General features: G+C 42.2%; 3 protein-coding genes and 1 non-coding gene across 4 annotated transcripts; 3 read left to right on the plus strand and 1 right to left on the minus strand.

Annotated features, from left to right (window-relative positions):
• Positions 1 to 3,625: 3,625 nt before the first annotated feature.
• Positions 3,626 to 6,897, plus strand: snrpf (small nuclear ribonucleoprotein polypeptide F). The gene is made up of 4 exons (XM_035426061.1): positions 3,626 to 3,782; positions 4,746 to 4,871; positions 5,183 to 5,247; positions 5,579 to 6,897. Exons 1-4 carry the CDS (start codon positions 3,780 to 3,782, stop codon positions 5,643 to 5,645), a joined length of 261 nt encoding a protein of 86 aa, XP_035281952.1. The 5' UTR covers positions 3,626 to 3,779; the 3' UTR covers positions 5,646 to 6,897.
• A 1,419-nt stretch (positions 6,898 to 8,316) lies between these two features.
• trnay-gua lies at positions 8,317 to 8,406 on the plus strand. Its single transcript is given in 2 exon segments — positions 8,317 to 8,353; positions 8,371 to 8,406. It is a non-coding gene; the product is annotated as a tRNA-Tyr (tRNA).
• A 364-nt stretch (positions 8,407 to 8,770) lies between these two features.
• Positions 8,771 to 13,201, plus strand: amdhd1 (amidohydrolase domain containing 1). The gene is made up of 9 exons (XM_035426054.1): positions 8,771 to 8,996; positions 9,341 to 9,447; positions 10,023 to 10,087; positions 10,204 to 10,481; positions 10,983 to 11,208; positions 11,640 to 11,764; positions 12,174 to 12,267; positions 12,488 to 12,648; positions 13,010 to 13,201. The coding sequence occupies exons 1-9, from the start codon at positions 8,860 to 8,862 to the stop codon at positions 13,113 to 13,115; spliced, it is 1,299 nt and encodes a 432-aa protein (XP_035281945.1). The 5' UTR covers positions 8,771 to 8,859; the 3' UTR covers positions 13,116 to 13,201.
• Positions 13,202 to 14,581: 1,380 nt separating this feature from the next.
• Positions 14,582 to 23,936, minus strand: hal (histidine ammonia-lyase). Its single transcript, XM_035426019.1, has 20 exons — positions 23,548 to 23,936; positions 23,316 to 23,376; positions 23,003 to 23,030; positions 22,817 to 22,891; positions 22,489 to 22,561; positions 22,267 to 22,333; positions 21,931 to 21,968; positions 21,542 to 21,667; positions 21,313 to 21,452; positions 21,038 to 21,085; positions 20,365 to 20,512; positions 19,449 to 19,544; positions 19,005 to 19,063; positions 18,831 to 18,911; positions 18,327 to 18,392; positions 18,033 to 18,198; positions 17,651 to 17,785; positions 16,512 to 16,620; positions 16,338 to 16,407; positions 14,582 to 15,831 (listed from the first exon to the last, which is right to left on the minus strand). Exons 1-20 carry the CDS (start codon positions 23,792 to 23,794, stop codon positions 15,700 to 15,702), a joined length of 1,965 nt encoding a protein of 654 aa, XP_035281910.1. The 5' UTR covers positions 23,795 to 23,936; the 3' UTR covers positions 14,582 to 15,699.
• Between the last annotated feature and the right edge of the window lie 2,976 nt (positions 23,937 to 26,912).

The following is a 26,912-nucleotide window of genomic DNA, read 5'->3' on the forward strand; positions in this document are numbered from 1 at the left end:
CGAAGAGGTCTCTGGATTCCTCGCCGATTGTAAATCGTGCCAAGACCACACGACCAGGTGATCAAACACCTGAGCCGTTTTAATTGTTGCACCAGCTCCACTTTGGCCGGACGGTTCGTGCTCAGTTCCATGTGGTTTTTGATGAGCTCAGTGGCGAGACATGCAGGAAACTGCTCCCCATAAACACACCCTCTGAAGTCTTTACTGCATTTCACCGGGCGTCAGCTCATCCCATGCATAATACATTACATTACAGGCATTTAGCAGACACTCTTATCCAGGGCGACTTACCTTACAAAGCTACCTTGCTCAAGGGCACAATGGCAGTGTCCTACCTGGGAATCGAACCAGCGACCTTCAGGTTACAGGTCCAGTACCTTATACCCTCCCATTATACGACGCTGCCACCCTGATACAGGGGTCTAGGTGTGGGCGGTGTGCCAGCACATCAGCAATTCAGAGCACCTAAAAAATTTTCATCAAAAACTATTTCCCACCCTATTTCCTTATAGGACTCTTAACCAGTGCGAATGTAGGTATTGCTAAGTTATAGTCTCACAGCTGGATTTTAATAGGACTTTAGGCCACCACCCGTGGTCAGCATGGCTTGGCCCGTGTGGACAGTCCACTAGCTTCTAGAATTCGGCAGCAGGAGTACCACACAGCTCTTACGCAAGACAGCCAATCAGCTCACGCTCGGTTGATGGAAGCGGAAAGCACCGTATGGGGTGTCATTCCGGAATGTCAAATAAATACTCGATTGTGTTTGGATCTCGTGACTGAAAAGGCCATGACGTACGGAGAATGTCAATGCCATGTTCTTCTTCAAACCACTGGGAGACTACTCGTCTGTGAACGGGGCCATTATCGTCTTGAAAGGTCACATTTTCTGCAGGAAAGAAACACTTTTAACATGGGGCGAAGATCATTAAATAATGATTGACATCATCCGTCCCTCACAAATATGGATAAACTGAGGAAACAACTTTTTTTTTTCCATGTTCCATTCATTACCTGTATGAAATGGAGATTGTGCTTTTCACCAGACATAAAGTTTAAGCGACTTTAAATTGAGACGGCATTTCCATTTTGTTCGTTCACTACCTGTACCTCATACATACACAAACACATACACAAAATGCCTTTCAAGATGTTAGCACTGATTTAGACATACTCGAAAGCCAGCCGAATTTGTTCCGATCAACCCTGGACTTTTAACAGGTGTTTAATAAAGACTTTAACTGAGTCAGTTCACTAGATAAACGGCACAACGGCCGCGTCCCAGCCCCAGGATTTGAGCCTCTGTTCTGGTTGCCTGCCCAATTCTCTGGCCTGTACGTTAAGCTGCACATTGCTGCTGTTCACTGATACCGCCGGGCATTGGAAGCTAACAGCACATCAGCTCATCAGAAGCGCTCGCCTTTCAATCCCGCTAAACGTTTCAGAGTCGGGAGCCGTGATCGGGATGGCGGTGAGGAACAGAGGTCGCGGCAGAAATGTGCGGCGGCGGTCGGGGTCCTCGAGTCTGGAGTAATTGAGCAGAAATCCCGACTCTCGGGGTCACGGGCTGCGCTTATCTGCGAGGCCGTGTGATTTGTAAGACACTGCTCTCTCTCCCCCGAGGCAGGTGTGCTACCTGAGAGGCTGAGACGCAGAGAAAAGGGCCCGGGCCGTGTTAGTAGATTCCAGAATGCAAGCCACGCGTCACGCTGTCCAAGGAAAATTGATAATTTCGCAAACAGCTCAACACGTCTGTGTTACCGGAATCCCCCCCAACCCCCCCGAGTCATTTTTCTCTGACAATAATCTAGGTTGTGTAAACAAGAATGAATTGACACATAAAAGAGACAGATTTGATTTAGCAGTTATTTTATGTGCCATGAACAATGTGTTTCCCTGGCTCAAAAAAAAAGAAAATACAAAGAATGTGTCAAATTGTTTCAAGTTTTTTAACATTTACATAAGGTGTGGGATACTGGTGCCCCAGCAACCCAGTGGGTGATGTGTTAAACACAGCAGGCTCTCTCTTGTAAACTCAGCAAAAGGACAGAATGTCTCAGAAAGGATGAACACGGAGAATGCAAAGCAACTGACACACCGTAACCGAAGAAGGACAATGTACAAAGTACATGCACAGACTTACAAGAAATGGACTTCCATACCATATGATTAGTGAAAGTGAAGAATCTGCGGGCTGCAACCGTCCCACAGTGAGGACAGCCAGCAAACACTGCCACCCTGTGGACATAACGGGAATCTTCATTTCTATTTGTCACATGGATGCATTTGAAACTTTGAAGTGCGCGTTTTATGCCTGTTTACATTAAAAGGAAAATAAAAATATACATATTTGTCTTTGCAAATGCTCATTTTCATGTATGATAGACCATCTTATTATGTTTGTTATAATGCCAGAAACCCCAGTAGGTTTGGTCCACAGAAAATCTCAAGCATGTGACCATCTGTCAGCCTGAATTTTTGCAGTTATCCTTGAGATGTCCCTATAAGCACTCAACTCAGATATGCGATTTATTATACAATTAAGGATTAATTATGTGGTGTTCATAACACAATACAGTTGATTGTGGAGAAAGTGAAATATGGGCAAAATAGCATCAGAGTAAGTGAATGACAAAGTAAAACAATAGCCTGCTGTGCCTTCCATCTTATTTTAATTTATTTGGCAAATATTGCAACTAATCTTTAGACCACAAGATGAAGATTGCAAGTGAATAACACACAAGCTCGCGCACATGCACACGCACACACACCCCTCTGAGATGGACAATGGTAAGGGCAAAAAAACTGTTACAAGGAACACAGAACGACATACAAAATGGTAGAATAGGACCATTCCTGGCTGTGCATCAGTTAATGTTTTATTATATTCTGTAAAATCACATGATTACCAACAATTCCTAATTATTCCTGGAGAGGAAATGAGTCATGCTGTAGGCCTATCTTGTTTCTCAAACCTGCAGACTAGGCACATGTCTGCAATATTCAGCAGGGTGAAGACATTGTATATTCAGAAAAATTCTACTACCCTAATCTAGAACTAGATTAGTTTGGATGGGAAAAGAGGCTGTTATAAATAAATAAATATAACATTTTGAACAAGATTTTAAACTAGTCTGACTGAAAAGGAAACTGTCATATTTCTATTTCCCTGTCAAAACAAAAAATAAACTAAAATGGAAATAAATTAGGACATAAATCAGTAAATCGTGAAAAAATGATATAAGCAATATATTAGTTAATATAAAGCTATGTTAATATATATTTATTAAATCATATATGTCAAAGTCAAGATAAAATCCTATTATTCCTGGTTAAACCAAGATGGCCGCCTTTTCCGACAGGGTAACTTCTTTCATAGATGGTTTAGTTGGGTCTTATTTCACTAAAACATTTTGCGAGCAATCTCAGTCAAACCATTTGGGGGATAAAGTAAATTTGTGAGAAATTACGAAATTATTACCAACAACAGTGATTCAAACCAAAACTTCAATATGCGCCTTCCGTGCTGCTTACTTTGCTTCCCAAACCTTCGCGCGCTGTTAAAGCAAAACGCAACCACTCTTCAGTCCAATTGGAATTGACGGTACCCTTTCTGGCCAATCCGAGTACAGTTCCTGTTTAGAATTGAAGTTCAGAGGTCGAAAGGAACCACTTCCTGTAATCGTCGCCGCAACGTGCTTGTAGTAAAATACGCAAGAATTTGTTTGATTTTTAGAAGCGAGGAAGTACATTAAATACCTTAAACATCATCCACAGCGATGGTAAGTTTCTTTAGTAAATGCAGTTGTTGAATTTCGTTAACTTCAATCGAAAACATCTGTAATCTCTATTGTACTTTATCTCCATCCATTCATTCCTTAGCTAACACGAACAGTAGGCCCGAATCCTTGTTTCTAGACTTTAGTCGAAATGTTTTATTACTCATGATGGTGCACTCAATTTTCTCGTATGGAATATAACACGGAGTAATTGTAACATTTAGTTGGCTAACTTTTTCTAACGTTTAACTGATCTAACGCAGTGCTTTCTACTGCAGCCGGTACTTGATTAGCCTAGGACGGTGGCCTACCTGCTAATATTCGCAAATGCATTTGCATTCTGCGATAACAAAGCTGTTTAAGAAATTCTTCAGAGCCTTGGGGTTGCCTCATTCCCGTGAATATTGTTGTTAAACCACCAATAGTCAGAGTTCGCTTGTGATCTTGTGAGGAACAAAGATAAGTTGCAATTAGCTAGTTGGTATCCAATCAATACAGTGCATGTCGCTTTTCCGTCATATATTCACATTTAGAAAACCTATTCTAAACCATTCAATTTTCTGTCCAAATCATCTTTGAGTGCGGTATGTAATTGATTTGGACCGATCGCCTTCAGGAAAGCTTCGTTGATTTTTGTTTAAAATTGACGACTATTTTATGAAACGAACCAATTCATGAAAGTGAATTCAGTAATGGTTATTTTTGTTTTATTGTGTCTGGGTCTGTTGCTCTATCTGTTCACGTTGGCCCCCTCAGTACACTAAAAAGCACTGAAATGGGTCAGAAAACTGGGGAATAAAGCACCTTAAACTGATGTGACTCATGCAGAATTTGTTTTGGTTCAATTATAGGAGGGCATTTTGTGTGTTCTGACTGATGGCGCGACACATTAGTTTAAATCACTAACTGGATATAAAAGTCACTTGAGATCATCAAGTGCTGATTCAAGGCTTCCTATGTTTCCAGAGTTTACCCTTGAACCCAAAGCCCTTCCTTAACGGCCTGACGGGCAAACCGGTGATGGTGAAGCTGAAGTGGGGCATGGAGTACAAAGGATATCTGGTGTCTGTGGATGGCTACATGAACATGCAGGTGCGTATTAATACAGATTGGACAGATTGTTTTAACCTGGCTGTGCTGTGATGGAAATAGCATTCCTATGTACAAAGTAGTTTGAGCCATTCCAGATCTTACAAGAAGCAAGCCAGGGTAGTGAGTAGAAGCTGCCTTATTGTGGTACACACCTGTGTACGGTCATGCCTGGAAGGGATCAATCTGCTATGGATCGGGAGTGTGTTTCTTGACTGCTTTCCATTTCTGTTTGTGGTTGGCATACAAGGACTGTGTGTAATTAAGGGTTTCATAACCTGCTTTTAAAAGTTGCTGTTTGTGTCTTTATAAAGTTGGCTAACACTGAAGAGTATGTGGATGGAGCCTTGGCTGGGCATTTGGGAGAAGTGCTTGTCAGGTAAGCTATTCTAATATGCTCACAAAGCCAATGAGTGACTATCCACATTTTTTTTTTTTCCAATGTAAAAAGATTTTTGTTGTAGGAGTAACTCTTAATCGACACAAAGGTTTATTGCTGTGGTCTTTAGTGTGGAGTGGAACCTATTAGATGCTTCTCTTTCTTTTATAATTCAGTTGTTTGTGTAAGATTTTTGAATTTGGGGGTAATGGTGATCACAACACAGAACCTCAATACCACGCAACAATCTTCAAAAGTATCACCTCAGTGAATTCTAAGTTCTGTTCACTTCATATTCTTCATATTGACTTGACTCTTTTCTTTTCCACAGATGCAATAATGTCTTGTATATAAGAGGTGTTGAAGAAGAGGAGGAAGATGGTGAAATGAGAGAATAATGGAGAGGCCTCGTAACCCGTCTGGATGCGCAGTTTGTGTTTTCTATTGTAGGTCGCATAAAACAAGTGGGGCAACCTTACACTGGTCTGTTCAATAACGACTTCTTTGGTGCAACACGGTGCTCAGATACTCACAATTAAATCCATTCATACTCTCAAGATTCAATCTTCCCATAATGCATTTTGACAGTTTGTCAGAAAACATTGTGTGATGGTCCCAGGCTGCAGGCTTGTGAATATGAAAAGATTTGTTTGGTACATTTGAGCCACTTGTACCGAGTATTCCTGGAAACTTTAATTGGCAGTGCAATGTAAGGCTGTTCTCCTTGTGTTTTTGTGATAGTGTTGGCTATTTTGTGTAGCCTAAGTTTTTCTACTTTATGTTTTTACTTTTTTTTTTTTTTTTGGAAAATAACAGACCAATACTGCTCTGTTGTGCCTGTAATAGCACAATGGTAATAAAATTGTACATATTGCACTTTTCACCAATCTATGTGGCAAATTGATTTAGTCAATCTTACTTCAAGGGTAGAATGTGCCATGGTTGCCATTTGTGTGAATTATGAATTATAGAGACACAAGACATGTAAAGTTAATACAGTTTAATTACAGTGTATAGGAATGATGTTACCTATACTAGTCCAGCACATTACCCAGTCAAGTTCAAAATTAATTGCTCCAAATTTGTGTACTGTTATGTATGCAAGCCTCAGATATAGTATACTACGCTCAGTCATCAAAGGACTTAATCAGTTGCTGACTGGACCATGTCTGTAGGGACCCTACTTCGCTGGGTCACTGCACTTAGTGAGTTGTGCTGTTAATTCTGCTGCAGAAGAAGATTTTGGACATTTTCTGGGCTTCTTAACTAAAAGAAGAACACTGTATACCATGGAATATGTTTGAAGTTTTTTTTTTTTTTTGGTCAGTGCTCAATGTTCATGCTCAAAAATTATTCTGTGATCCAGTGAATTTGCATCTCTGCTGGATGTTATGGTGTGGGCAGTGTTTTTACAACGTTTTAAGTTCTTTGTGTCATTGGCCAAGCCTAGCCAAGATTGGTGTGGAGGTATGGCTCCTTTGGGATGAAAAGGGGTGTTCCCTCCTTTTAACACATGGACCGTGTCGGCATTAACATTAAATCTCAACAGAAAACCACACAGGCTGCAGCTCATACTTACTGTGACATGACAAAAGTGCTTTCCGTTTTGTTTGTATTTTGAAAATAAAATGTTTTTTTGTAAAACCTCAAGCATTTGTTTCTAGCCCCGAAAGCAAGACAAGACTATACCCCGATCTCATAGATGTCAGAAATTTCTGCCTTTAACACATGAAATTTATTATCACTGCCCATGTTCACAAATCATTTTGCTTATTTTCAATTTCTAATGAATAAAGCTGCATTTTTTTTAAAATTGTAATTGAACTAGAAGTTTGCACTGAATGCAGGGAAAAAAAATTATAAAATGCCCTTTGTGCCAGACAAAGGTAGAGATATGCAAGGAAAATAGGAAATTAATCTAAAAAAAATTGAGTAAGATATTGAACTCATTTTTATTTTCAATTATGACACATTCACAGAATCTTTTATGTGATTGCAGAAAATTATGACCTGTGATAAAATCATGTATGTGATGTGGCTTTTGTTTACTCGTTTCCACGCTGATACTTGCTGCTGATATTTTATTATTAAAGGCAGTGGATTACTGTCGCGGACGTGGGTAGGATATTGTGCAGAAAACTTCTGCAACATGGCGATGTGTGCTTACAGCGAATTTGTATTCGGTGCAGGTAACCACGCCCATTTCATGATTCATGCAGGTACTTTTCACAGGTCAGAATACAAGTTTTTTTTTAAATGTGCTTAAATTCAATGAATTGAAATTTGCTGTGAATGTGGGTGCCTGCCAAGTTTTTAAATGTACATTTAGTGTCTAGTGAAGTACTGTTCATTGCAACAGTCTGTCTGCAGTACTCTTCAGTTGGACCAGAATTACTGGAAGGACGGGCTACAGAAACGAAACACTGCAGATGAATTTATATGGTGGAAACAGCCAGCGGCTACCCAACTAGAATCGGACAGACCAACGAGAAGAAGTATAACGTTAGCCAAAACGCCTGTAGCAAACCAGCAAGATTCAAAACAACTTGAACTGGAGGTTATACCATTTTGAGCCGGGTATTTGTGTAGTGTCTTTAGGTTCTAAAGATTATTCTAAAAGTTCTAAATGTGAGGTGAATGAGTGTATACCTTTAGTTTGATAAACTACCTAGTCATTCATTACCCACCGAGACCAGTGCTGTGAAACGTCATAGTTTGCTGGCAAGCTGTTGTCTGCAGGAGTTAATGTTTGAACGTTAACTGTCAAACCAAATGCCCTGCTAGCTTTCTAGCTAACCAGTCAGAATTAAATAGTTTAGACTAAATCTTAACTGCTGTGAAGACAAGCCACTGGCTCGCTAGATTAGCTAATGTTAGCCATGTTAATACCCTTTGAAAATACTTCTCTGTAAAGCGACTGTCACACAATTGAATGGAATTTAATTAACGTTACCATATTTACTTAATATATTAAACGTCTTGTTCAAAATATATATTGAATATGGTTAGAATGTTTCCATATTGTGGTGAAGTAACTAATAATCAATTGACGACCGCATTATACATGTCCCTTCGATAGCTCAGTTGGTAGAGCGGAGGACTGTAGAGGATATCAACCTAGTAATCCTTAGGTCGCTGGTTCGAATCCGGCTCGAAGGACGCTCTTTTTCTTCCCTTCAAATATTATCAAAAAAAACTTTAATACAAGCGAACAGTGGTACACTTGTTTAACAGACTAAATTAGATTGCAACAGCGCATGTTTCTGCCAATGCCTATTATCCGAAACGTTTCCGAAATTTAGTCTTCTGCTGGTAGCATCTCATAGTCCTGCAAAAGTGACAGGTGTCACTAATAAATTGTACAAAATCGCTTTTGATTATCTGTCTTATATTTTGTGACAGCACAAAAATGCCAAAGAATTTGTAACGAAGGACCACGTTTTGGTCTGACGAGAAAAACCCAAAGCACCCTGAAGTCTTTCCATGAAACCCCACCCACACCTTTTTAAAACATAAAAAGTAGGCTATTCATTCGCCATTTCAGTCTTTCACTGTGCGTCGCAAACACAAACTTTTGGAAGGACAGTAACGATAGCCTATATTCACTCAAAGATGTCAAACAGTTTTAGGCTTTACATAAAAAACGCGAAGCAAGTGGTATTAGTTTGTAACAATGGGGAAAGATTCCTTACCAAGGAAGGAATGAAAAACCTGTCTATTATTGAGAACTGCAGTTTGATTATCGGAAAGTAAGTCCTCATTATACATTTTTCTCTTTTTGAATTGTTCGTTGATTCGGTCTTGACAGCGAACAAATCTAGTCTTTCAGCTGTATTTAACTTTAACGCAGAGCTTTGTCTCGAATTAAACGACATGCGTGCTATTATTTAATCCTTGTATAATATAGGAGCACTCGAATGCATATTCCACCAGCACTTAAAAGGGAGTGTCCATATGACCAGTAATGTGTGCCTTTTTTTTGTAAACGTAACTTTTGTTTTTGAAGTCAGATTCATTTTGAAGAGCAGATTTCCAGTTGCAGAGTAGAAAGTAATTAGACGTGTATTGGTAAACGTATGACGTCACATTACAGCGATGGACTGTTGAAGGCTGTGGGGCTGGCTGACTCGATAGAATCTCGTTTTGAAGGTGCATCGTTTGAGAAAGTTATCAATGCTTCGGGAATGTGCGTTATACCAGGTGAGTACTACGGAACTCGCTTTCGGCTTTATTGTCATGTTGGGTACACTGTGTATGAGTGGTCCGAGTGCTTCTGCTTGCACAGGACAGGCTACTCTTTTTCATCTGAGTTGTACAAATGTATAGATTTTTCTGTCGATGCCTTTTTTAAAATTGAGGACATTTAATAACGCTTTTTCATGTTTCATTTGTTGTGCATCTGTTTATACCTATAATTCAGGTTTATTACTGGCAGATACCATATCTCGGTCAAGTGTACAAAAGTGTACGAACAACATGCATGTTAGGTATACTCCTGCTATTGCCCTTGACCAAGGCACTGATTTCTGTACTGGAGCTGGTCCCCGGTCACTGCACTGTGGCTGCCCACTGCTCCTAAGTTGCTAGGATGGGTTAAATACAGAAGTCATATAACCCCACAGGGCTTAAATAAAAACTTCTTCCTCAAAATATGTATCAAAGAAATGTATCATGGGCAGTAAATTGTGAGAATATATTGGTACTTAATTCTGTTTAAAATGTGCATCATTGTGCATGCCTGATCCCTGTAGCTCTCTGATTCTGTTGGCTTCCAGGACTGATTGATGCTCATACTCATCCTGTGTGGGCGGGGGACAGAGTCCATGAATTTGCACTGAAGGTATAGCTAGCACATACCCTCTCTCTCTTTGTAGTCCAGTATTCTAAGATTCCCACCTTGTTGGAATACTGTTCCCATCGGCCACCTGGGTTCTCTCTTGTCTCTCTCGCCCTCAGCTGGCGGGCGCCACCTACATGGAGGTGCACGAGGCCGGGGGAGGGATCCACTTCACCGTGACGCACACGCGCCAGGCCTCCCCGGACCAGCTGCTCGCCGGCCTGACGCAGCGGCTGGGCCGCATGCTGCGCAGCGGGACCACGCTGGTGGAGTGCAAGAGCGGCTACGGCCTGGAGCTGGACGCCGAGCTCAAGATGCTGGCGGTCATCGAGAGCGCCCGGCGGTCGCTGGACATCGGCATTTCGGCCACCTACTGCGGAGCGCACGCCGTGCCCAAGTAGCGTACCTAACATACGCGCACCTACGTGCACACGCCGTGCCCAAGTACCTGACATACGCACGCCGAACACGCACACGCGTGTGCACAAACATGTGTGCTTGCACCCTCACACAAACATGCATGAACGTACTCACTACACTCTCTCAAACTCATTTCACTCTCATTCTCATTTATTAAAGAGCCTTTCCTGGACTTAAGGCTCCATTACATTACAATACATTACATTACAGGCATTTGGCAGACGCTCTTATCCAGAGCGACGTAGGACAAAGTGTATAACCGTAACCAGGAACAAGTGTGTCGAAAACCCTAGAGAGAAGTACCGTTCCAAGTGCAGGGAACAACCGCATAGTTCAACTCGGACCCTGTAGGTTAAACTGATTAACACTAACACAAACAAGAACAGCAACAACGCAGTCTGTGCAAAAATAGTCATCTCACATATCTGGCGAAATAATGATCAATTGATTGATTAGGATCATGCAATCTTCTTGTCAGGGGGAAGACGGTTGCCGAGGCAACAGAGGACATCATTAAGGTCCAGCTGCCGAAGCTGAAGGAGAAGATGGAGCAGGGGGAGCTGAGGGTGGACAACATCGACGTGTTCTGCGAGAAGGGCGTGTTCGACCTCGACTCCACCCGGGCCATCCTGCAAGCAGGGAAGGACATGGGCCTGCAGATCAATTTCCATGGCGACGAGCTTCATCCAATGAATTCTGCTCAGGCAAGTTCATGCCCCTTATTCCATTCAGCTTCTTCTGTCCTCCATGACACACACTCCATGTATCTCTGTTCACCCTAAATTCTCTGTATTTTTTGGCACCATGAAAATTTGCGTATCCATTATTTTTTGTCCCATTTTTGGGTTTTATACATAATTGGAAACCAGTTATGCATAGGTCCCTGAGAAAATCTTTTGGGTTTTTTTTTTTTGTAACATGCAGTTCAGTCCTCCAACACCAAGGTGTCACAACTTATATTTCAAGCCATGTGTCGACCTTAGTTATTCATTCAGTTGGCACATAATAATCATATATGCAAGAATAAAAACACCATACTGTAAATGTTTGCTGACATTTGTCACGTCACGACTCAGTGTAGTGTTTCAGAGTCTAGCAGAATTCGCTTACTGTATGTTGAAATGTGTTTTCACAGCTAGGTGCTGAACTCAATGCATTGGCCATCAGTCACCTGGAGGAAGTGACCAATGAGGGCATAGCAGCCATGGCTAAAGCGGGAACATCAGCGGTCCTTCTGCCAACTACAGCGTACATACTGAGGTACTGAGGAGCGCACTGTGGGGAAAACATGTTTTTGTAGTTTTAGTTTATGGCAAATGAGCATTGTACAATTAAGGGCCCGCTTCCATAGTAGCTTGGCAGCTACTATAAGCTACCAAGAGTAAGAAGGATAAGTATGCGGCTGTTTTTATCCTAGTAATATAAGCTTTTTAGAAGATGTTTTTAAGCTACATTTTTATAATTGTATCATTTATATGTCAGTATCCCAGTAGAGAATTTAAACTATGAAATGCCTGGTTCACTGTATTCTTCTTCTTCTGCGAGACCACAATTGTATAGAAAACTAAACCGCTATATTCAAGTCGCAAAAAGATGTTGGCTTCCTTATTCAGAACTATGGCAGTTCTTGGTAGAAGAGCATATGTTGAAAGCCATGTCTGCTCCTCAGGTTGCCTCAGCCACGGGCGAGAGACATGCTGGACCGCGGAGTCATTGTGGCGTTGGGCAGCGACTTCAACCCCAATGCCTACTGCTGCTCCATGGTGGGTGTCCCGATGGAGAACGCCTTACTTTTCAGAATTTTGGGGGTAGATTCAGTTCAGGATGCCGTACTTTTTCTGATTTTTGGGGGTGGTAGATTCATTGGGGAGATGGTAGGAGTAATGTGCCAATCGGGAAGGAACCCAGCTGAGTGGGCCAGGAGGAGATATTGTCCGAGGTTCTTGTGCCATTGGCGTTAACATCACTTTTCTGCCCACCAAGCCCATGGTCATGCACCTGGCCTGTGTCAACATGAGGATGAGCATGAACGAGGCCCTCGCCGCGGCGACCATAAATGCGGCCTACGCCCTGGGCCTGTCCCAGAGTCACGGCTCCCTGGAGGTGGGAAAGCAAGGAGACCTGCTCGTCATCAACGCCTCACGGTAGTGCTGTCCCGCTTCTCATCCGTTACCCCCCCGCCCCGTTCCCCTCTTAATGAATCCCTCATTGCGCTGGACACACATTCTCTCTGCCAAACACATCCTCTGCCTCATCTGAAAATCTTCTTGGAAATACGTACAGTACATCCTAACTCATAATTTGCTTCTCCATCTTCTGCATCAGAAGATGGACACTGTACTTCATCTCGCTTTCCCTTCATCTTCATGGTTCTTCTGTACTTGGCATCCATTAACTCCTTTAATCTGTGCCTTCTGTGTGATACATTTCTAACAGGAATAATATCATTTTAGGTATCGGTTATCTGTTATCTGTGACTCACAGTTTTCTTCCTGTGCTTCATAGGTGGGAGCATTTAATCTATCAGTTTGGAGGCCATCAAGAGCTCATTAAATACGTCATCATAAAAGGTAATGTTGTTTATGAAAATGACAAAACCATGGACTTTTAGCATCTTCTGTACCCCAGGTTCCTGATTTGTGTACATTTGTGAAAATGTGTAATGAATAAAATATTAAAGTGTTTTATTCAACAGTTGCTCACTGGTGCTCAGATAATTTATTGCATTGTGTGCATAAGCACAACACTAACTACGATAAAGTTGTTTGATATGAAATTCTCAATCACCTCGGTGTAAATATTTAAGAAGCCATCTTGCTTTAGTTCAGACAATTTCATTTGGCAGTGAATTGTGCTTGTGGTTTTTTGCCACCTTTGGGAATGTAAATATTGGGTGATGGTACTGGCTAGTTTTGAATTTTTTCAACTCAAGGTTGTATTCATCATTAAGAAAAAGAGTTAAAAAATTTAATAACTATCAAAAACATTTCAGTCCCACTCCCAATGAGCATTAAATTGTCATTGGTCATACTACAATAGGAATTAATCAGTCGTTGACCAGAAATCAGAGTTGCTATTTTTTACAAACAGCTGCACAAAACTACTTTGCAGACATTACTGAAATTTATTAAAAATATTTAAAAAATTAAGATCACTCATCTTGTGTTATTGTTCACATATTCATATTTTGCTCACTATTTACCAGTGCTATTCCTTCAAACCATGCCAAGCTTCACTAGAACATAAGTTCCAAAATAAAAGCTTAGCACTGGCCCCCTCATTTTTTATAAACGCATAACTTTTTGTTTTCATGTCTGTTTGATGTCACTGGATCCTCATTTCTCTCTTCCGCAGTCTCTAAACATACCATGCCATGGCCAGGATCATGCAAACACTGGCTTAATATGAACCAGTCAAAACATGCTACAGGAAACAGTTCAGGACAGAACCATGTGATAAAGGAAATAGGTTTAATGGTCAAAAGTTTGGATTGATGAATAATTCATAATAATTAGACCTAAATGGTATAATTAGTCATGTGTCTGGGGTTATTGCCGCATCATTGCTGAACTTTGAGTGTATACAGTGACACCAGGAAGATGACCAGTGATATTCTGGGTAACATGCCCAGATGGTCACATGGTTGATTTTCTCATCCAATTGGGGACCATGTGTGAGAGGTTGCTGGGCAGAATCTGATTTAATTTGTGAACTATTGAGTTTTCTGTGAATAAAACTGGGCATTCCAAACTGAGAGAAAATATAAATAGCCGGATAAAAAATATATACTGTATATAGAAAATGGTTAGTGCATTTTTTGTGAGCCAGAGAAATCTGATGTACTAATGCAGTTAGTGATTTTTATTTTCATTTTACTGTGCAAACGAAACAGGCTGTCTACTTGCCTCCTTTTCTCAGGAATGACGGAATAAGGCATAATGCACAAGCTGGAGAGCATTAATTTTCTTTAAGTGGATATGCAGCAAATGGTTCACTTCCAACAGCTGACAAAAAATGTCTTTAACTAGTAGAGCTGTATTTGAACTTGGACATACCACACAACTATTAGGCAACGTGTAAATATGAGTCTAGTTTTAATCAAAGTGAATTTAAATGAATGACGAAAAACGTCTACAGTACAGCTGTATTTGAACTTGGGCACACTACACAACTGGTAAGCTACACGTTCAATCCATAGCTTTGAATTACAGGCTCTGTTTGACAGTTTAGTCAAATGCAGTCATTAATATCTAATTGCTCTTTCATACAATGTTTAAACAAATGGAAAGATGTTATTTAACATGCATGTAATTCAGAAGAGTACCATGGTAACACTGATCCTTGTTTATGGAGCTGCGATCTTTTGGCTTTATGATATGGAGCTTGTTCTAGAAGCGCAAGTATTGTTCATGAATGATATACACATGGCCATCAGCCAATCCGCATCGAGTATTAATCAAACTGTGGCATAAACAGATGGAGGGCCTATATTTTTTAAGTATGAGCCACACCGAAAATGTCTAAGGATAGGCCTTGATTCAAAATAACTGATAAATATTCACACAACAAATGTTTCTGTTAACTTAATGGTAACTAGAAGAACCCAGACATAAACCCATATATTTATTGATAGAAGAAATTGTAGATTTGTTCAGAATCAAATTAAACCCATTATCTCCACCTTGGTTGACTCCCAGTCATCGATTTCTACCTAGCGAGCTCAACCTATATTGGTGGTAAGCACCTTTACCCAATATTAATTTGTATTGGGGCAAGCTTTGAGGTAGAAACAGGATATTTCATATATACATATATGAATATGCGTTCATGTGCTCTTTAATCATACCTCTAGTGAACAAACAACTAACCCTCTAGAAATGAAATATACTGATTATATACTGAATATATTGAAATAAAATATGTTATAAAATATATTATAATACTTATACATGGGCAAATATGTTTCTACCTCAAATTGCACATTATATCCACTTTCAGATATTATATATTTTTAATATATTTTTTTTTTTAAACATTTGCAATATATTGCAGTATATTCCATTTCTGTAAGGAAAGGCTCACGCACACAGTAATTACATCCAATTTTATGCCACTAGCCCTTAGCTTGTGTGCTCCGGCTTAAAGTGAGCACTTGAAATGCGAAATTATTAAGAAAAAAAAATCAAATCTTTGCATCACTCAAGGCGAACGCGTTTCCTTGGTGATGTCGGGGACTCCAGTGAGAAGGCTGTTGGGGAGTTGGGGCGAGATTCTGGGATGTGTTCCACGTTGTACCTCTCTATGTAGGGGTGAGCAACCTTCCACACCTGAATAGGACGGACAAAGACATATGGTAAAAAGTCTTCCACTATATGACACTCCTCTTCTTCACATTTGCCCCAAGAACACAGTCTTGCACACACCGTCTCACATTTCATGTTTTTCTCCATCTTTCTGACCAGTTTGCTGACCCCTTAAAACACTATCCCTGGTGACAGGGACACGATAGTGCATTATGCAGTAAGCTTTAATCCAAATACACCAGTAAGTAGGAACAGTTTCAGTTAACACTGGAAGGTGTATCTGATTTTGATCATGAACTACAACACTTCACATTTAGGTTTTTATGTTCCCTTGAGCACTGCAAATGACTAGAATCTAATTCAGTTTGGAAACTCTGCATCTCCAGGATTTAAATTTCTTTTTTTTATAAATCGCTTTGTCTTTCCAAAGACTGCCCAGTGTGAGGTTTATTTCTTGGGGTATCTGTTAGTGCGGTAGGTATCTATGCTCCTTGGCCGGCAGAAGGAATCTCTGCCCAGGGCGCTCTCACCTTCTGGTCCAGGAGCAAGCGGTGGACAGCCTCAATGTCCGGGGACATGAAACGGTCCTTAATCCACGGTCTGAGAGAGATGCGGAGGAGGAACATTAGCCAAACATTAGCCCGTCCATTTGCTATTCCAGCAGCAATGCAAACAGAATATTCTTTTTTTTTTGTTTAACTTACTTCACCACAGTGCGCACAAGGTCGTAGACTTTCTCCAATGGCGTGGTCGTACGCAGGGGGCGGAGGAACTCGATACCCTGGCAGGCAGCTAGTAGCTCGATAGAGAGAACTGGGGGGGGGAGGGGGTGTGAGGGGGGCAGGTGACAAACCTGTTCACAGTGTAGTCGATCGATAACACTGACCAATTCCCTGTCATATTCTGACCAAATGAGCTGAATCAATTGTCCTTGAATCAAATGACCCGGTTAGTGTCTTTCAAAGCATTGTTCAGTTCACACAGGATCAGCTCATCATGCCCCATTGTATTAGCAAACCTCCATTGCTGGTGCATTTGGGAGCAAGGGCGGTTCATGTGCTTACACTGGTTGATAATGCTAACTTCACTGTTTTAACACTGTTTTATCACTGTTTTTATTGTTTCTCGATAACTACTTCCCATTTTGCTGGAGCGTGTGTGTGAATGTGTGCGGGAGAATGATACAGCGAGCCATCACCGGGGTCATCAGCCTCACGGGGTTAGACATTATCTGTTTTCAGCCTGTTTTTTTTTTTTAGGTTGGTCATTCTCAGAGCAGAGTCCATACAGAGATCCCTAACTACTCCAGTGAAATTAAAATCTTAGCTCAGGTTAAGTTTTGTAGACAGAGCAAGAAGAACATATGCAGAAAATAGTAAAAGGTAGATTTTGTGCTAAATACCAGGAAATGACATTCGCACAGAGAAATGTCTGTTCCCCCTGTCTGGAACAACTTGTGAGGTCATGTAAAGGCAGACAACCCTAGGCTTGTTATTTACCCATGACAGTGCTCTAGGTTGTAGGTAAATAACAAGCCTAGATGAACCAAACAGCCTGTTCTCTAGAAAAAAAACATTCTTAGTCTTGTTTTTTATTCTTAATTGTGGCTCCTGAGTTGCCACTATGCCACCCACACCCATACACTAAGGTCAAAGTTGGACTGCACTCCTGAGATACACTCATGTGTGACACGGTGAATATTTTTTTTCTGCCCTACAGTTCACACAAACATTACAGAGAAAAGAGCTCCAGCAATCAGAATGGGGCAGTAACAAGAGAAATCCAGGCCAAATGAAACCCACTTAATTTTAAAAAGGCTTAGAATCAGCAGCCAGATACACACCTTGTTCCACATGCTCCACCACTCTCAGGGCCTTCCTGGCTGCCCAGCCACCCATGGACACGTGGTCCTCAGTGGCAGCGCTGGTGGACAAGGAGTCCACAGAAGAAGGGTGGCACAGCACTTTATTCTCCGACACTGAGGGGAGGGGGGGGGGGGGGGGTGAGGGCATGTTACTTCCGGGTATACAATAACAAATAAACATACAATAAAAAAACATGAACAAATGCACTCACACACAAATTCCCTCCTACCCAAATACACACACACACATATGCTCACCCCACCCGCATAGTGAACAAGCAAATAAGTACACACGCACACATTCACACACACAAGCCTGCAGTGATTCATAGGCATTTTGCTGGATTCAGTTCTGACTGACCTAGTGACGCAGCTGTACAGTGTGCAATCATGAACCCTGAGTTCAGGCCCCCTTCATTGACCAAGAAGGCGGGCAGCTCGCTCAGAGAGGGGTTACAGAGCCGCTCGATCCTCCTCTCGCTAATGGAGGCCAGCTCGTGGACCCCGATGGCCAGGTAGTCCAGGGCCTGTTGAGGGGAGGACATATTGGAAGAACATCAACGACGTTCTCTAAATCTGTTTTCTGGACTCCTCACTGAAACACCCAAGGCACTCCTACCAAACCCAGTTAACATTCCTGTTTTTTTACACCTACCTTAGCTGGATATTCCCCATGGAAATTTCCACCAGAAATGGTTTCTCCTCTCTCCGAGAAGACCATCTGACAGATCTGTTAAAGTTTGTATTCTTTTACTGTGAAGCGGATAGTTCATTGGAACAGGTCTGAATAGAACAGAATCATGTGACAAACTGCATCTTGCAGAGAGGGGCATGTGCAACTGAACTCCACAACATCCTGTTCTGGAGTTCAAAACCCACCAGATCTTAACTTAGGTGTGCATGACTACACTTTTTTGACTAGCAGAAGGTACAACATATTAGGGTATTTACAAAGCTGAAACACTGATTAAATTGCAAATTTATGGCGGCTGCTTTCAGATACTTTTCCGTTACGTCAGATGGTTGAGGAGGGAGTGCAGTATTATGATTGACTCGCACGAAATGTCAGAAAAGGTGCTGTAGGGTTTTCAAATGTAGCATTTTAAGAGCACCATGCCTGCACTTGCACAGACATTTCTTGTGAAGGAAGAAAGGATACAGGGTTGTCAGTGGCACTGTTGATTTCTGTGTTGATGATATTCTTCACAAAATTTATAGTGTCGACAACCACGCCATGCACCTGGGTTGAAAGGAAAAGATTAAAATGATGATTATAGACTGGAGGATAACAGGTTTTGCTTTCGTGTATCATGCACAGAAACGGCTCCATTACCTGAGGACAACAGCGCATGGTGTAGGCATCTTGGACTCTGTCACAAAACCTGTGGCTCTCTGTGAATGGAGGGATCATGAGAAGAATATTGTGGTCAACAGTTCAGACGGACACTGTACCGGGTCAGCTATATACACTGGCTTACCATTCACAACCCTGATGGAAATACAAGTTACCAGCCAAAGATTGAATCCAGCTGGAACCAGCTCCAGCTGGATACTATCTGGTAATTGGTCATAGCCTGTTACCTGTACCTAGCTGGCCCACCAGCTGGACAACAGGTCTTGCCAGCGTGGTTGCTTCTCAACCATCTTGTTGCTCGCTTGACCATCTCCAAACCAGCCTCAGACCGCCTGGACCAGCTTAACATCAGCTAGACCAGCCTAAAACCCAGGCTGGAACACCGGGCTGAAAATTTCCACCGGGCAATGCTCGTCTGTTCACCTGCGATTTCAGACGGGTGGTGGTCCGAGTCGAGCAGCGAGCGAAAACGGAGCGCCACCTCCGCCTGCCCCGGGTGCGGACGCAGCATGTGGATCTCTGGAGGGGACAGACGACGGTACAGGAGTTACACTGCACCCCAAAGGTTCGTTTTAAAGCACAATGTTGGCAGGAACACAGGACTCTCTAGCCTTGCTCTCCAGGTTCCAAGGCAAAACTGGCAAACTGCACATTTTCCGCCTTTTCCCCGTGTAAGCGGCAAATCTTGCGCTTGTCCTGTAGATGACATCATCGCCTCGAGTGCTACAGCACTAAGGACCTGGGTCTCCTGAGCTAGTCATGTCTCTTTGGAAGGTCATGTTGTATGGCTCTAAGGCCTGTTTAACCTCAGATGAACCTTCAGCTCTACGTCTTCCTCACAAAGCAAACATATTGAGCGTAGTGAAAACGGTGTCCTTCTCCACGGTTGCAGGACTTAGTGGTTCCTACAAAACTGAAACCATCATTAATAGATTTTGTAAGGGCTCTATTAATGCCACAGAGAATGTTCAGAAATTAAAGTAACTCTTTAAGGTATAAGATCATAAATATGTGATTAGAACGTTCTTGAACTGAACATTCTAATGCTGATATAAAAACCACTACTGGTAATTGAAAGCAAAGAGTTCCAGAACTTTGAAAAAAAAGTTTTTTTTTAACAAAAAAACTACTCTTCAAAAGGTTAATAGATCCGCCCTGAGAAAGATTCCCACAACTGCAGTCCTAAATATATTCAGATCAACTGATATGAGTTTCCTTAGTTACCATTATACACGCTCAGATCAATTCATTTGATCTATTAATAGCGGTCTCCCTCAGAGCTTTCTCAGAGGTGAATACACTTAGACTGATCAACCTGATCAGCAGAGTCCTCCCTCACCGCTGTCGAAGGCCTTGGTGGTCCCCTTCAGCACCTCCAGGGTGAGCGCAGCGATGATGTCAGCCTGTCTGGCGATGGCCAGGGCTCTTTCCACGGCCTCCGCACCCAGAGACGTGATCATCTGGGTCCCGTTTATCAGAGCCAGGCCCTGGAAGGTCGAGGGGGCACAAAAAAACACAAACATACACGCGCTGGTCAAGTGAGGTCACTGTTTGTTGTCCCTCTGACTCTATTCACTGATGACGTGTAGAACATTTGTAATAGATAGTCATTAAGGTTCAAGCAGGGTTGAGGCCATTTCCAGGTTCAATTGAGGAAATTAATCTAAATTTACCCCATGAAGTGCAAAAGAAAAATTTCCACTATGGTCTACAGGTATTTTTCATTGAAATCAATTGAATTTAAATTTCCTGAGCTGACAGAAAGTGTCCATAAAGGGTTCAAGTAACCTTCAAAACTTTTCACCTTGTAGAATAATTTGTAAAGACAATAAACGAGTGATCTTTAACATTTGTCAGGAGAGGCAACTGGAGGTCACCAAGTGTCTGCTTCCTGGTTTCATCTCTTGCAGTAACACAACTACGTTCAGTATGAAGACAATACGGTTTTGAAAGCAATATTGTATGTATGTCCCAGTAGGCCATAGAGATGGGAGAGTTATGGACTGCCATACCTCTTTAGGTCTCAGTGATATAGGCTTCAGTCCATGAGCCTCTAGCACCTGAGAAATATGAAAGCCGAAGTGAGGTCAAAGGTTAAAAATGCATGATATCCAATTCACTAATAAATACGTCACCATTAACTAACTGCACTTTTGGCCACAGACAACTATTTTAATGGCAAAAGTGTAAACAGGGATACTGTGTAACGCACTAAGCCACAGCCAGGTCAAACTGCCATGACTTTTGAAACTGACCAATGAATAGAATTGGGGGGGGAGGGGCTCACATATTTGGCATCAGCCCAACCACTCTTAGGTGACCACATCTTCCCCTCTCCCATTAACCCCAGGGCCAGGTGGGACAGGGGGGCGAGATCTCCGCTGGCACCAACTGTCCCCTTCTCAGGGACAAAGGACAGGCAGGATGCTGTTGAGACAGGACAGGAGTCAGTCCGACGGCGATCTACGCCATCACGAACCGCTGTCGGGAAATTACGGAGTCGGTCTCAGGGTTACCGTTGAAAGCCTCGATCATCGCATGGAGGTTTTCCAAGGAGATGCCGCTGTACCCTTTGGCCAGGACGTTGATCCTCAGAGCCAGAAGCATCCTGGTTCTCTCGGGGCTCAGCGGACTGCCCACACCTGCTCTCAACGGTAAAAAGTGACGTTTGCACAAATGCGCTTAAAAGGAACTAGAACCTTCCCCAGCAGCCTTCCTGTAGTTCGACTTACCCCTACCTCCCACATTCACACTTCATTTGCTCCATAACAGACTCTTTTTTCTTATGTTGATTATATTTGACATGTAAAAGTAAAACATGTTAAATAACACAAAATATAAAGACAGGTGTTATTCGGGTAAGGAATTATCAATCTATATGAGACCCAGAGGGAGTCTGACTGACCTGCTGAGTGTGATCGTAGCAGGTTCTCCTGCAGCTCCCTATAGAGAAAGACACATTAACCCTTTGAAGAGTTGGTTTCTTTGCAATGTTTTATTTTTTGTTGTTGTTTCCATTCATTAAGTTAGTGTTCTAGAATTCAATTACTTTCCAGTCGTGATAGTGACATCAGCATTAGAACGTTCATGTAACAAGATTCTAATCACATATTTGGGATCTCATACCATAAAGGGTTAAAGTGAACAACAAATGAAAAACAAGGGGCCAGGGTGTGTGTGTGCGTGTGTGTGTGTATGTGTGGTGGATCAAAGAAAAACATCTAATCACAGGGCAACGTACTTGAGCTTGCTGACTGGGATGACAGTTCTGGCAAACTTCCCAAACCCTGTAGTGATTCCATACACAACTAAAGGGAAAGGACAAAAAAAAAAAACATTATCAGCCTTTGGAAACCTGTTCATTGTTGTTTAATTTAAAGGGACTTCCTGATGAAATAAACGATAAGTGAAAACTGCTTGAGGTCTTTGCGTGTAAAGCAGGCCTCTTTCCTTATCGGCAAACCTCTGTTCTCTTTGACAATAGTGTCCAGCAGCTCCCTGGACTGCATCACCTTGCTCTCTGCCTCCTGGGTCAGCTGAAATAGCAACAGGAGAGACGTAGCCGCGAATTCAGTTCAGTTCGATTCAGTTATATTTTATTTGTATAGTGCTTTTGTACAGAGAACTGTCACAAAGACGCTTTACAGAGCAGCAAAAAGAGAGCAGGCGACAGCAAGCAGAGCAAAAACCAGGATCTGATGGCAGTACCCCTTCAGACATTGTGTAATTTCTTTTGAATTAAACAGAACAATAAACAATAATGCAAATAAAAGGACACTGTTGATAATCACCTTAATTTTGTAGAGCCCTTTCCCCAGGTTGACCAGGTCTGTTGATGAGAGACTGTTGCCATCCAAGAATATATACTAGAATTGATAAAACATATTGACATTGCTCACATTTTCCAGTCTGCTATGATACGTGTAGCGACAAGTGAATGAGGCTGTGTAGTGCTACAAATGAACGGAGATACCCACACTCTCTGGTTCTCGGTATGTCGTTGTACTGTAAAAGCAACTGTAAAGGAATAACCTGATGGTGAAGCACACCTATGGTCTAAAAGGTGAATGTGTGGTTGCTCTGTATAAATCTATGTATATATTTCCAAAATAATTTAACAGCTGCAAGTTGGGATGAACACGTCAAATTCATGATACATTTAAGTTTTGGGTTCAACTTATGTAAGGCAGGCCTAGTAAGGTTCTGGTTAATCGTGCATTAGAATAACATGTACAAATGACACATTTCACTGCTATCAAATGGCACACTCAATACACTACAACAGGATACAGATGTGAGATTCCGGGTTGGGACGGGATGAAATCTGGTGACATGGCGTCTCCGTCAATGACTGAAAGAAAAAAAGTTAATATTTCACAAAACTCAAATAATAGTGTCCCACGCACCAAACAAGTTTGTTTAAATAATGAATTGATTCTAGAAAACTAAGTACCAGCTTTCAGTGCCTTCGGCATTTAGCGAATGGCTCAGTTTTACAATGAGAGAAGTTTACGTTTATTACCAAGTTCGACAAAATCATTGTCCTCCAAAACGTCCTCTATTGTGTCATCCGCGTCCAGTAGCCCTTGTCCTTGACATCTCCGCGCAACGAAGTCGACGTCCTTAACCGATTTGATTCCCCCATTGTCTGGTTTGTTCTTGGTGTACCGCTTGAGGGCTTCCAAACCCAGCCACTGTATGGTGTAGGAAGGGTCTCGGCAGGGCACTGTCAACCACTCGTCCCTGACGTGGACAGTATAGCGAGGCATGGCGCATTCACACAGGAGACTTTACTGTAATGTTTTGCGCAGGTTGCTATCCAAAGTTCTAGTACGTTCAACCTGCGCGCGAAGACCTACGGGCACAGGGACTGAACCTCCAATCACAAACCGCCAGGGAGTCCACCCCTTGTCAGGAAGGTAACTATGAACCGTTATGAGATTTTCTCATAAATTACGTCAAGACAGCTTTTGTAACAATGGATGAAAAACTAACCGTTCGTTTAAATACGTGACGAATGACGTATAAGTGCATACAAGCTCCTGTTTTCATTAACTGACCACTTCAACTTTTTATTGACCTGAGCAGAAGGTTCCTGCAGCGCAGTGCACTCGAGATTTAAAATTGCCCACGGTCTGGACCTCTTACTCTATGTAGTTTGATATTAAAAGGCTGGCCTCAAATCATTTCAGCAATTACAAAATTACTTACATACATCCCATGTGAAAAAGAGTATACTTGAGTATACTAAAAGCATAATTATATAGACTTTAATTATACTCTGGGTATAAATGATAAAATAGTGTATTTTAAGGATATTTCAGCATACTATCTTTTTCCACATGGGAAAACAATTATTTTTCTTTATTATCGCAGAAAAATAAACAATGTTGCCTTAATATTCTGGATTTCTTTATCACAGCAAACCAGGGCATTTCAAAGTGAGCATCAGTCATCCCTCAGCCTATGATATAGCATTGCTCATTTAAACTCATTTTTACACCAGAGATATGTAGTTAAAATAGTCTTCATGGTGCTGGTTGATTCACATCCTTCTTAAATAGTTTTATCAGCCTGTATGAGGATGTAGTGGCCACATGAAAGATTGTACTATTACAAGGCCTAATTGTGGAGAATAAAGGCACTGCCCTCTTGTGGTTAGGTGAAAAATGGACAATGATGTGCAAACTATTTTTGACCAATAGCAGTCATTCTCACCAAAAAAAAAAAAAAAAACATTTGATAAACTGGCTGGACTTCATACATCTGAGACCTCTTTCTAGTATCGTACCTGGAAGCCTGGTGGAAGACAATGTTGTCATTTCTTTTCCCAGAATCTACGTGGCAGAATCCCCAATCGCCCCGGTCATCACCATGGCAACGTAACAGGATGGCCACAATTTGACCGTTGCGGCTGACAGGTCTCCCTGGCTTAACCGCCAGATTGGGCTAGGATCTCAATGAGCTGAAAAGCTAGGAATTTGTCCATGCCACCTTCTCTTTTGGGATGGTATAATTTCTTTCCCCCAAGACATGTCAAAAGCACCTCACAATAACCCTGCAGTATGCATAGGTTATACAATACCTTCGCTTTGCTTTATGAATATTTAATGTAATTATACGTAATCAAAACCAACTGAGACCTGAAGGCCTCACCAGTGCAGCTGTAAGGTAGGGCTACATTATATATGAAAAAATCTTAACAGGTAAAAACAGTAATGGCTTGCTGTCACCCTTAATGGAGTTAACAGAATCTGTTGTACACTTGACATGTTACAACTTACAACGTATAGGAAACACGGGTGGTGAGAATGGAACGGCATTTCCTAAACGCCATATCACGTTAAATAAACACGTTAAGGAAACACGTGCGATGGCAGGTGAAATGTGACCCATTTGGCGTTCCATAGGTGAGTGCAGGTATACTCCTTACAAGCGCGCAATATTTTTCCGCTAACGTTAGTGACACCTAGTGGTTGGTCTGTATTACTGCACCAGGATTTTCCCCTCCCACCCACAAAGGCCACGGGGCATAGTGCACACGGGTTTCCCAACACCTGTATGCCCCCCAACCTCTCCTCCTGCCCCCCCCCCATTCCCCCTCCCTCCTGAGGATCAGGCTGAGGGTGTTTTTGACAGTGCCTCCACCGCCACTCCCCTCAGTACAGAGCGGGCGTGCATGTACGCTGGCCAAAGTCTGTTTGGCAAGGCGCAAGGGGAAGGAGAGGCGAAGGCTGCCGGGCGGTGGGGGCCGGGGAAGGGGGGGGGGGGGGGGGGGGGGGGGGGTCACGTTTCCTGCGGCACTGCCCACCACAGTGCCCGCCCAAGACCTGGAGACGCAACGCTTACCCGCACATTCCCACACATAGGGCAGCCAGGGGGGTGAGGGGGTGAGGGGGGGGGGGGGGGGGTCAGGGCGGGGGTAGGGCGGAAGACGTCAGGAGGACGCGGGACATCGTAAATCACCGCGACCGCCGTTGCCCTGGGAGGCCGCAGAAACAATAGCTGTGGAAAACGCTGCTCCCTGTCACACAGGATCACAAAGCGCGTGTTTATGCTTAAGCGGCCTTTTATCCTTCTTGCCTGGGTCTCCACAGCGTCGATTGCGTTCCCTCGTGTTTGTTTCTCAAGAGAAGTAGCCATTTTGGAAAACAACAAATATTTTTGTGCGGGGGGTGGGGAGAAGAAGAAAAAAACAACAGAATTTTGAAATAACATCACTGACTGAGCCAAAAATATGTGACAGTTAGTCCCACATGGCCAGAGCCTGAAACTCTCTCTCCTTTTTCTTCATGTACTCCAGATTCCTGGCCCACTGTTGGCAACAGTCCTTCAAGTGTTGAGCCAATCATGAAGAAATAGGGTGAAAATTCAGTACTTAAGCTGCCATATGAAGTGAAGAAAAATGGACAGGGGCACCGCTATCACCTTTTGCTATCCAAAAAAGTAAGTCAGAAAATGTGACGATTGAGTAAACAGAAACAAAGACAATTTATATTTTTTCCAGGTTTCTTCAACTTAATACTTAAGGCCACTAGAAGGCGTAATGTCACTACATGTGATAAAATATAAATTACACAGTGTAAATTAATTGCATTTTATTTCCACTGCTGAAATTAGTAGTAGCATTTGAACTACCTTGTTTGGCTGTTTCTACACTATTGACAATGTAGTACAGTATTGAATTTACAAAATAGCTGACTTTACCTTCTTGTTACTGAAAACATCCATTCCTTGATAGCGTCATTTTTATTGCTGAATGCTGAATTTTTTTTGCCACCAGATTAATCTGTATATAATGTGTACATGCTTTGTGCATGCATACTGTGTGCATGTGTATGCGTGTGTGCATGTGTGTGCGCGTGTGTGTACATGAGTGCATCTGTG

The sequence above is a fragment of the Anguilla anguilla genome, chromosome 7 (genome assembly GCF_013347855.1).
Source record: "Anguilla anguilla isolate fAngAng1 chromosome 7, fAngAng1.pri, whole genome shotgun sequence".
In the NCBI taxonomy this organism is placed as follows: domain Eukaryota; kingdom Metazoa; phylum Chordata; class Actinopteri; order Anguilliformes; family Anguillidae; genus Anguilla; species Anguilla anguilla.